We start from the raw sequence: 12,414 nt of genomic DNA, 5'->3' as shown, positions 1-12,414 counted from the left end.
ACACTATCTAATTTCTGCAGCACACTGACCATCCCTGTGTGCTTAGTGCAAGCTTTTTAACGTTCTCGATAGCGTAAAAGTTAACTCAAAATTGTATAAAGTTGGAACGTTTACCTACGTTTGCCGCTAGGGACGCTGCTCCACCTTCATACCAATTTGACTCAACTTTTACGCTATCGAGATCGTTAAAAATCTAGCACTAAGCACACAGGTTACGCTTGCATCACGAAGCGACGCCTCAACCTGCCATTATTCGAAGGAAAGGCACTCATTAGCATGATGTTTCGAGTAAAACAAAGAAATGAACGCATTACAATTTGTTTGAAAGTATATTTATTAAAGTTATCAGTGTTCTTTCATTTGACAATTATTTGAAATATAAAGTTTGCTGTGACTTCCGTGGTCGGATGTGAGATTTTACGTGCACCTATAGTGTATACCTTTTACGCTTCATAGATAATTTTATTCTTCATCAAGACTTAGGTAAAATAATTAAATTTGATGTACGTTTGTCTAGTAAAATACTGAAAAAACAGAGTAGGCGCTCTTGATGATCTGAAAAGAAACAAAACTTTACTTTTGTATTAGTTCTGAATCCGGAATGACTAAATTTATGTGGAGAATCATTTGGGGTGGGTTTCCCATTCCGGCTTTTTTTATTGCTTAGATAATTGGACGAGCTCACAGCCCACCTGGTATTAAGTGGTTACTGGAGCCCATAGACATCTACGACGTAAATGCGCCACCCACCTTGAGATATAAGTTCTAAGGTCTCAAGTATAGTTACAACGGGTGCCCCACCCTTCAAACCGAAACGCATTGATATTAGTTTAATTCAATTCACGTTTTGGCCAAAGTCTACATGATCTGTTTAACAGAACAGCGAGGAGCACTGCTCTTATGCCTGGAGCAGGGCCCCCAGCTTCCAGAACCAGCCGTTTCGATTTGATTCCTCACGAAAGTCGGTTCTTTAGAATATTAATTATATATATTTTTTTTTATTTATTTATTAAGAATTAAAATTAATTAATTAGAATTATATATATTTAGATTCTTTAGAATACTGGTTTTAGGACCCCTTGTGTGTCCGCGCGGGTGGGTACCACCACCCTGCCTATTTCTGCCGTGAAGCAGTAATGCGTTTCGGTTTGAAGGGTGGGGCAGCCGTTGTAACTACACTGAGACCTTAGAACTTATATCTCAAGGTGGGTGGCGCATTTACGTTGTAGATGTCTATGGGCTTCAGTAACCACTTAACACCAGGTGGGCTGTGAGCTCGTCCATCCATAAAAGCAATAAAAAAATCGTTAATCATGGTTTTACGGATGGCTTAGAATCTTTGGGCTTACAGAGATTTACCGTGTTCATAAATAATGCTCTTTTCGAAGACATGCTTGCTTAACAAAGCAATAGTATTGTATATCTCATATTTCCTAAGAGGTTTTAACATGTCCTTCTTCAATCAAAACCTGAAGAACCTTCTGAGTGCTGTCCAGTCACTTGTCATCAAGTAGGTATGCCCAAGCGCATTTCTTTACGTGGGGATTGAAAAATGTAGGAGCTTATAAAATAAAACCTTATTCTATATATTATGTAGGTATCAATTTCACTTATACGATTGTAAATACGTAAATATTATTTACCGCTACAAAATTCTTGTGTGAAAGTTCGACAAATCCTAGTGCCCACATCAGTATTGGTTGCTGAAAAATTAAAATATATCAAAAATCACTACATAGTATAAAAGAAAGTCGCTTTCTCTGTCCATATATCTGTCTGTCCCTATGTATGCTTAAATCGTTAAAACTACGCAACGGATTTTGATGCGGTTTTTTTTAATAGATAGAGTGATTGAAGAGGAAGGTTTATATGTATAATAACATCCATTAAATAGTGGAGAAATCAATAATACAAACAGTTTCCGAAGCGAAGCGAGGGCGGGTCGCTAGTAACGTATATAATGAAAATAGATATAAGTACGATATATGAATGTGGTCGACATTAACGATAGAGTGGGAGGTCCTCTAAATGAGGGCTTCGAACAGGGAGAGATGTCGGGATATCATGAGACGCGTCAAGTCTGCCCCTCATGACAATCACAACCACTTCGTCTAGGGTGACACGATTGAGAAGATATATGGGCATAATAATATGTAATTAAAACGATACCTATATGACCCACCTAATGCATTTTACCTGTCAACATTTTCAACCATTTGAGTACAAAGTTGTACTATATATACAAAGTTGTACTATACTATATCTATTTCCTCACTGTGACGGTATATTGTGACTGTAAACATCTGCCTAGTTTCAGTTCGGTCACGCAAAACGTGCCCAGTAAAAAGTTCACTGCTAAACTAATTAAAAACATACCAAGGAGAGGGAAGCATTGGTCCATCGAAATTTCGACAAACAAAGAGACAACCAGTATCTGATCTGTGTGTGCTTAGTGCGAATTTTTTAACGTTCTCGATAGCGTAAAAGTTAGCTCATATTTGTATGGAATGGGATCGTTTGCGTACGTTTGCCGCTAGGGGCGCTGTTCCAACTGCATACAAAATCGGGTTAACTTTTACGCTTTCAAGAACGTTAAGAAACTCACACTAAGCACACTGACCTGAGTATTTATTTATTTATTTAAGGATTACCAACAGGGCTTACAGTAAGACATAAAATAATATTGACATGTATAGAGCAATTGATAACTGCAACTCTAATTAGAGGCAATCACAGCATGCATTACATTAATATATCAACAGAGATTTAACAATACTAATAATAATAATAAAAAATTAAAAACAAAAGAAAGATAACAAGGACAGTAATACCCGAGTACTCAGACCATGGCTGAGGTTGAGGTTCAACAACAACTTTTTATAATTTTGTTCCTGAATATTGGAAGGGAATCGCCAAATATGTCAAGGTTTTCAGCTTTTCTGACTAGATTATTATAAAGGTTAGTTAGACGAGGAGCAGGTGAGTGCTTGCCTAGATTGGTTCTGCTAATATACTGATATTGTATTGATACTGTCACACAGGCTCTGAAGCTCAAGTTTCCATTTGCACCCTGAATACGCCGCTAAACATATTGTAGTTAGACTGTTTGTTACTACCATACATACGAGTCAAAATCACCTGTGCTTTGTTCATGGAGATAGTGACCAAGCTTCTAATACGAGCTGAGGACTTTCCACGACAGTTGTACCAGCCCGAACCGTAGATGGCGTCGGGTAGTTGTGATGCCTTAGATTAAAAAAAAAAAAACATAATATGAAAAAAAAATTAAACCTTATTGACGCAGAACGTTATGTTAACGTTAACTCGAACACATGCTTCTCCGAGCGTTAGCTTTTTAGTTTTTAATTATTTACAGTTTTAGGTAATGAAGGGTAGTAAGTACTAAGTAATATTACCTGCACGTTAATATCTCCGGCTGTCCACATAAAGAACGCCATCAGGACAACGGTTACCAGTACCGATGACATTTGTGAGCACAAGCCGTAGAAGTCATTTTCTGAATTCTATGAAAAAAAAAAAGCAATTTGCCGTTAGATGCTTGATGTTTACTGGTGTTAGGATCTTTTCGGAGTCCGCACGGGTAGGTACCACCACCCCGCCTATTTCTGCCGTGAAGCAGTAATGCGTTTCGGTTTGAAGGGTGGGGTAGCCGATGTAACTATACTGAGACCTTAGACCTTATATCTCAAGGTGGGTGGCGCATTTACGTTGTAGGTGTCTATGGGCTCCAGTAACCACTTAGCACCAGGTGGGCTGTGAGCTCGTCCACGCATCTAAGCAATAAAAACCTACCTACCCGCGCGGACTCACAAGAGGTCCTACCACCAGTAATTACGCAAATTAAATTTTGCGGGTTTGATTTTTATTACACGATGTTATTCCTTCACAATGGAAGTCAATCGTGAACATTTGTTAAGTACGTATTTCATTAGAAAAATTGGTACCCGCCTGAGATTCGAACACCGGTGCATCGCGCTCAACGCGAATGCACCAGACGTGTGTCCCTGTGGAGTTTAATATTGTTCGTCTATTGTCACACCTTTTTAACGAGAATTTTTCATGGTCTATGATTCATCTAACTAAACAACATATGTATACACTATAACTTAAATACCTGTCTAATCTGTTACTATTTCTTAACCAGAATTTAAAATAATTTGAAATATTTTTTAACGTCTACCATTTGTAAATTACTGAAGTGTTTAATTCATAAATAAAATTACGTCCAAGTTTAAAGAGGATTAGTGACAAAGCTAGTTTAAAAAAACAAGGTCCGTGCGTCCATATTATTTCGGGTTTTTCGTTTGAGATTGCCTGTAGGCAATGGGATATTGTATACTACTAATCTAAATAACTAGTAATGGCAAAAAATTGCCAATAATATATTATGGCAAATAGCTATGTAACACACCACCATCGCCAACATCAAGATGACGAGAACAAAGGTGTCCAGCATAATATTAGCACTGAACACGGTCCGACACATAATTTGACATCTTCTGACACACCTGCGAACAACAATTTACTATCGTAACTGAAATATATTTCATACATAGTATACATATTTATTATCAAACTAGCTGTACCCGTCCGCTTCGCTGGACATTTAAAGTTAACATTATTATTTCTCACCCTCACAAAGATTCTCATCATTAACGCCCCCGCAACTGGTGTAGGGAGTCCAACACTCATATAAATATTAGCCTGTCCATTAAGTACATGTATTTTCTACATGTATACCAAGTTTTCAAGTCAATCGGATGCATGGTTCAGTTTTTTTTTTATTTTTTTATTTTTTTTTTATTACTCAGGTGGGTGGACGAGCTCACAGCCCACCTGGTGTTAAGTGGTTACTGGAGCCCATGGACATCTACAACGTAAATGCGCCACCCATCTTGAAACATCCGTAAAAACCACTGTAGATATATGTATATACATTAGTATAGATATAGATATAATAAATGTTCCCAAATACTATGTTCAAACTAGAAAAGAAGCAATCTCAGAATATTTCCCAATACTTGCGAGAGCGTTATCAGCTTTGCTTACCAGAAAGTGTATAAGAGCTATAGGTATCGCTGCCTCTGGGGGTCTTTTTTATTCGACGAGTACACGGCTCACTTGAGAGTGAGTGATTACCGTCACCCATGGACATCAGCAATGCTAGAGACAGAGGCACGCCGTTGCCTATCGTGAATTATTAATTAAATAATACAAAATAAACCAATAGTCTGATCTAACGCTTAATCTCAAATTAGATTTCGGGTAGTAAATGATGGAAGGTTGAGAAATTATTACATGCGCACTATTGAAGCTGACATTGCTAGAACACAAAATTTGAAGAGACCGTTAAATTTTCTTAGCTTTGTGTTTTAATTCGGAACGTCAAAAGTGTCAACGAGCGACGTCCGCTATGACGCTTTACCCTTTTCAATTCCAGCCGCCAAGGGCGACACATCGATTTCATATTTCATATATTCATATATCTTTAATTTGTCACCTATGGACTAATATTAAAGATATCACCAATAAATACAGTCCACTCATTCACCACAACGCAACATATGGTCCTTCGAGCCGATTAGTGCACCATGAGAACATAGACATCAACACAAAATAGTAAACACATCTCTGTACAAGTTGTACTTATTAGGTTAATTTAAACATATTATTAACATTACAAAAAGGTGATTAGCGTAAAAAAGTTCTAATTAACTAAAAACCTTGATTAGTATTTTTTTAAAGCTTACCAAATTATTTGCGTATGTATTTTTATTCCATTACAGAAAGCATTTTCAAATTCAGCCTCTTTAACTTCATGGCTTGAAGTTTCGTCATCAAAGATTTTGTTCAGACTTTCAAAGTAGCTGCATAAAAATTTATACTGATACTTGATACTTATCAAGATACATACTATGACAGCAAATACTGTTGAGATTCTAAAGAAGTGAATGCACCAGAATAAGTAAAAACCGATCCTTGCGTAACTAGCAGTTTTTGAGGTATCAGTTTTATCTGGCCATGCTGTTATTATTCCTAAGAATGGTTCGTCTGTGGATTTTAAATTTGTACAGATTGTAAAAACGAAAACAGAACGAAAAATAATCGAAACACAAATTTGCTTAACCAAAGTGAAAGCATTGTAAGCTGCTTACCTGAGTTAATTGTTTGAAAAAATGCAATAATACCATTACTGACTAGAATTGTAATAGACGCAAACACATAAGTGCTTAAGTAGGACTTTATCTTGTTAACCATACTTTTTTCAATTTCTACATCATTGTAATATATTTTGAGAACAACCGCCAAATGATAAAATAAGTCTTTAATCTCGTTTCTATTGCGTATGAAATTGATGCAAAAGATATAAGCCATCGGATTCGATATACCGATTACAATGACGTCTGATTTTTGTTGGCTGTTCAAGCTATTTTGCGTGAAAATAGCGAAAAACTGAAGGCCAGCGAACATTCCACACATAATGTGTAAAATAAAAGTAACAACCTTAAAAAAAACATGAAATCTTCGCGATAATTTAATCTCGTCAACCCATATGCCTTGCAAGCCTAAAATGTATAAAATTATGTTGAGTTGATCATATAGCTTCGTAGTTTCATTTTGTACATTGATTACAAACTCATGCATTGTTTCGTATTATAAATTGACTGACAAATATGCTAAAGTAATGTTTTATTTTATATGCTGCTTTGTTGATACTGTTGATGAAAACAGTAGTTTTGGTTTAAATAATTAATAATGTCCAGTTGCTTACAATTCGTTTTATTACAGTGTTGTTGTCAATAGTCTGTAAATTGTAAGTTGATTTTTCAATTTCATGCAATTATTGTATTGCTAACTGCTTATTACATTTTTAATACTACAGAAATCAATAAATAATTCACTAGTTTAATATTTACTTGGTACTTGAAATAATCGATTCAAAACTGAAGAAACCTAAAATTAACAAAATATGTAAAACAATTAGTAAAACTTTATTTGGGTTCCCGCCAAAAAGCCTAGAAGATAGAATAATTAATGTATTGTAGCGGTAGTCATCATAGTAGACAGTAATTCATAGATGCCTAAATCAAACGAAATTTTCAAGTTAAGCTCACATATAGATCGGTATAAATGTTCCGAACAATAACATTTGGACCGTCGGTCTATTGAGCAATGTCACCCGCTCGGTGGAAAATCTTCCCTTTGTCGTTAACCTCCCAAAGTATGTAAGACTAATCTGAGTTCTAGTAGTTCTAAGTATACTAATATATAAATCTACAGTGGTTTTTACGGATGTTCCGTTATAACTACTGAACCATGCATCAGATTGACTTGAAACTTGGTATCCATGTAGATAATACATGTACTTAATGGATAGGCTAATATTTATATGAGTGTTGGACTCCCTAATAATAATGACAATAAATAATAATGTTCATTTTAAAGGCCCAGCAAAGCGGGCGAGTACGGCTTGTGCTCTTATAAGTTTTAGTTTAGAGATTTTTTGAAGGTGGAGGCGGCCTTCTCCAGTGATGATTAGATGGGAAGCACGATCATGCTCGCACGGTTACCGCGCTTCGTTCAAACGGGCGAGAGCTGCCTTACCCCCCGCCTCCAGTTTTTTATACACAAGCTAGTGGCAGGAAAGACAAGATTGTGTGGAAAATGGCCCGCTTTGATTCGGTTTTGAATTTTTTTTTCCATATTTATATAGCGAGAATAACACATGAGGAAATTTATTATTGTTGTTGTTGCGCGCTGGGGCTCGGATATATAAAACTTACATCGAAGTACAAATTAAAACTCTATTTAACAGTTAGAGCACTTAAGACACACTTCACCATTCGCAATGAATTTCACCCGCTTCGCTTCAGGTGATCCGTTCGCTGTTTCGCTTCGAGTAGAACCGATTATTAACAGCCTTTTTAATACGCTTTTATTAGCTTCAGAAGACGTATGTATGTTAGTATGTAACGGAATCTTTGAACATGATTTTGACCCCCTTCAAAACGTCGGATTAACTCGAAATTTGGTATACTTATTAAGGAACCGATGACAATTCAATATTAAAAAAATTTAAAAAAATAATGAAAAAATTGAAATTCAACAAAATAATGAAAAATATATAATAGTTTAAAAAAACTTACAAAATACGCTTTTATAGAAAATCCAACGTATTACTTGTGACCCGGAGGCCTTTCTAGTTTCCAGGACATGTGGGCAAGCAAAGGCTCAGCCAGGAGGGGTGGGATTTGCTAACAGCTGCCCGAGCCTTATCGAAGTACCGTTCCGACGCTGTCTTCGGGTGTTTCCGGATTGATTCGAGGCCGAGGTCGTCGATGTTCCTGACGAATCACGATGCTCAGACGGCTAGCCTGCAAAAACCGGGTTTACCGGGTTTATATAAGCCGATAACGTCCGCTTCTTTCCACACCGCGGGAAACTTTTCCACCACCACTTTTCCTGTCGCCAGAAGTGTTCCTCCAGCCTGCGAACCAGCTCCTCTTCCTGGCTATGAGCTTGCTCTTCTTAGTAGTCCGTACTATAGTGGTCCGGTTTCTAGCGCTCCGTTCGCTGCTTCGCTTCGAGTAGAACTGATCACTAACTGCCTTCATGCTCATCAGAAATCTGTCACCCTGGCCTGCATAGGCCCCGGGAGAACCAATCCAGGCTATGGCCTGCCTTGGTGGTATCGGCACCATCTGCTACTACAGACGGGTCACTGGGTTGCACCTTCTTGATCTGTGGCATCGATAATTGAGAAGTTTTGGCTGTGGCTAGGACTACGTCCAGCCCGGGCCCAAGGGAGACGGCGGCGCTGCAAGTTGCTCGTAAGCGAACAAACATCATCGTCCGATGAAGCTGCGGGCGGGTCGCATGTTTCTGCGACAAAAGCGGCTGTTGCCGGGTCGAGGGCATGCTGATCGACGCAGTGGAATGATATTGTTTAAGAGGCGAGACGAGTGCGGTCCAAGGGTGAACCTCGGCACGCCGACGCCCACCGACCCGAGTCCCGGGGCTTGCCGCTGGTGGCAGACCGGGAGCTGAAGCCGGCAAGAGCGACGTGTTGGTACGAGGAGCACTCCTGGACGCAGTAGTAACGTAAGGCAGCAGTTTGAAGCGCGTACTAATTGAGTGGTACCGAGCACCGGTGCACACGTCTGCACTCGACAGCTGCCTGAGCACTCAAACTGCTTTCGTGTTATTTCTTCAACGCTTTTATGCTCGATACGACCAGTCTACAATTATCGAGAACATTCTCGGTAGTCTTAGTGAATCCGATATGTGTTTTCGCTATTTTATGGCATTTCTCGAGCGTTTTTGATATTACTAGTTCTTTTGATATTTGTTTCTGCTATTTGATGAGAAATGACGTTACTCATATCAGCATAAAGCTATATTTAATCTAATTTATAAATGTATTTAATTGCTCTCAATAATTCTTCATAGGGATATAAATGGTTCACTTTTATCCTTCGCCTCCATGAATATTCGCACAACCAGTCTGTGAAATTACATTTACATAGGCGGCACTGAAAATTTCGGGAATTAACGAAGTGAGACAACATTACTATTTAAAAATGTATTTATTGCTTTTCGAAGTATTCTCCGCGAAATTTGACACATTTTTCCATACGATGAAACCAATCATTGAAGCAACCATTCCATTCGGAAGTTTTGTGTCAGGATGAGCCCTCTCTCTTCCGCAAACAGAACGCACTGGTCATGTGTTCCCAATTTGACGAAGATCTTTCTCCAGTTCCACATAGACCTGAACAAATAAAAAAGTAGGTAATTAAAATTTATGATGCTACACATAATTACATTTTCTAACCTCACTAATGCTAACCTAGTTTAACTTGACCATTTTCAATCTTTAATAAACAAACATATTTACAATCATAAAGAGATAGTTTCGCACAAAAACACATTCAGAATTGTAACATAAAACGGATCGATGTGTGAGTGAGCATATTACTTCTATGTTTACAAAAATTTAAACTTACCTTATCCCATCCGAGTTAAAATGAAATTTTCTGCCAGGTGACCCAGTAGGCTTGGGCAACGCAGGAGTAATGTCTTCATCCTGGTCCTCTGAAGAACTAGCGGTAGCTAGTAAGCTAACACTAGAGCTAGCTACTACTCCACTGGGACCGGCAACTGGTGAGGCCGTGACAAGCGGCTCATCAGATTCCAACACTTGCACATCACTCGACTCTCCAGATACAGAAGCATAGGACTTCGGACTTAATAAAATAGCTTCGTTTGACTTTTTGGCGGGAACGCGAGAAGTGAAGTTGTGTGATTTGTTTTATTTTGTCTATTTAGTGTTTATTCAGGTTTAAATGTGTAATAACGGTAGTTTATTAACTGTTTAATATCTGTGAAGGTGCACCAATGTGAGAAAATGCAACAAAGCCGCTGGACGTCACTTCTCGGGATCCTCCAAAAAGTCCAATGAAAAAGTCTTAGTAGATGACCACCATTTTACTGAGATTATAATTATTTCATCCTATATCATCTCATCTCCTTTCATTTGATTTCATACCAGTTGATTAATGTCTCAAATCAATCATGTTCATTTCATTTCATCATTTTTCGTAAAAATAAGAAAATAAATTTAAATAAGACATGACTTAAAAGTCTTAGTTACTAGGTCATAAAATCCCTTAAAAAAAATAGCTCATTTAATTATTTATTTATTTTGAGATTTTATGACCTGGTATTTACAATACAACCTTTAAGTCAAAGCTACATTTCATGTTCCGTTCCACAGTATACACAAAAGTCTGTAGGTACATTGTTTTTCGTCTAAAAAAGTAAACGCCATTGTACAATACCGCAACAATTATTATACACATCAATTACTTACACCAAATTTAATGTGTGACCATGTGAAAATAATAAAATATTATATATTTAGTTTTCCAATTACAGAGCATAATGCGACTCATTGACGCACAATACCGAATTATGAAGCTTAATTGGAACATGAAGTAGTTTTCAAATTCATCAGCAGAGTGCGCTAAGTTCAGTCTTGAAAATAATGTGGTAAACAATAATAATTGGTTGAAAACTATTTACGGTTATTTTAAGTCATTTGGATTTTGATTATTTCATTAACATTTTTTTTACGTTTTGAGTAATTTTTTTAAATGAGTTCTAAGAAAATTATATACTTTTTAATTGAATCATCTTATCCAGATGATGGTGATGACGATGATTTATCGGGTACTCCGAGTTCAAATCAATCAATCATTTCATTATCAAGTGATATAATTATTGAAAATATATATGATAATGAAACAGATGAGTTATTTGAGCCATTAATAAAATATCTGATGACAGGTTGTCGAAAGCAAAGAGTAGAAAATTATCATAATGTAGTAAAAGCTTGGACGGATGCTGAATTTAAAGACAATTTTCGATTATCGCGAACAACTGTACTGCATATCATCTAATGAGTACATATTTTAAAAATTCGTATTTTTGAGCTATCTATTGCTATCTATTTATATTTCGTATCTATTGATACAATATAATATATTACTGAAACCTTTTTTTGTAGATGAACTTGAAACATCGACTTTTATTCCCAAGAATACCTTTGGAATGAAACCCATCACCGCTGAAATAAGCTTTTTAATAATTTTGTGGTTTATTGCAAATACTGAACCTGTGGTGAATGGTTTTTCACACAGAGATTAACAACGGGAGACGTCCGGAAGAAAAGAAAGACAGGCTGTCAGATTGAGAAAAAAATGTCATGAGATAAAAATTTGTGTTTTACGTTTTTAAAAGGTTCAAAGGATAAAAACCAATTGATTGTTAATGTATACGATTTTAAGGTGCGTGTGGAATAAATAAGTGCTTCCTATACTGCAGTTTGAGTTTAATCCGCAACGACGACAGTTGACAACATATTTCCTAAAATGGTGACCCCGACACGAGAAATTGAGATGTCCCGTTGAAGCCGCGGACGTAATAACGGATGTAGTAACGCAATATAGAAGCCTGCTTTCAATAAATCCACGGAGAACCACAGAAATTAATCGCAAATGTTCATTTCCTTATTACGCCTGAACATTTTTTCGACAATTTAATTATCAATTTCGCAAGTATTAGTGAGGTCTAATACGAACACCATCAGTGCTGCAGTCTATATATTAGGGACTCTAATAAAAAATAGAATTTCGTATTAAAAACCTTAATGTTATTTATTTCCTTTAATTTTTTATTTTTCTGTGAATGTATTAACCAATATTAATTTTAGTTAAAAAAAAATTTTAATACCATTTTGTATTGTAATATAATACTATAATTGGTTATATGTATAATTCCTGCTGAGCGTGTGGTATAGTTAACATTATTTATACAGTTTTATATTATTAA

At 36.7% G+C, this 12,414-nt stretch overlaps 1 protein-coding gene across 1 annotated transcript; it reads right to left on the bottom strand.

Moving 5' to 3' along the window:
• Positions 1 to 420: 420 nt before the first annotated feature.
• Positions 421 to 6,691, bottom strand: Or-19 (olfactory receptor 19). Its single transcript, NM_001098315.1, is given in 7 exon segments — positions 421 to 555; positions 1,644 to 1,703; positions 3,139 to 3,246; positions 3,417 to 3,524; positions 4,433 to 4,529; positions 5,772 to 6,072; positions 6,177 to 6,691. Coding segments are annotated over 7 exon segments (1,206 nt in total). The 5' UTR covers positions 6,667 to 6,691; the 3' UTR covers positions 421 to 513.
• Between the last annotated feature and the right edge of the window lie 5,723 nt (positions 6,692 to 12,414).

This window comes from Bombyx mori, chromosome 9 (genome assembly GCF_030269925.1).
Source record: "Bombyx mori chromosome 9, ASM3026992v2".
In the NCBI taxonomy this organism is placed as follows: domain Eukaryota; kingdom Metazoa; phylum Arthropoda; class Insecta; order Lepidoptera; family Bombycidae; genus Bombyx; species Bombyx mori.
Note: the sequence above shows the minus strand (reverse complement) of the source record. Positions and strands in the feature narration are given on the sequence as shown.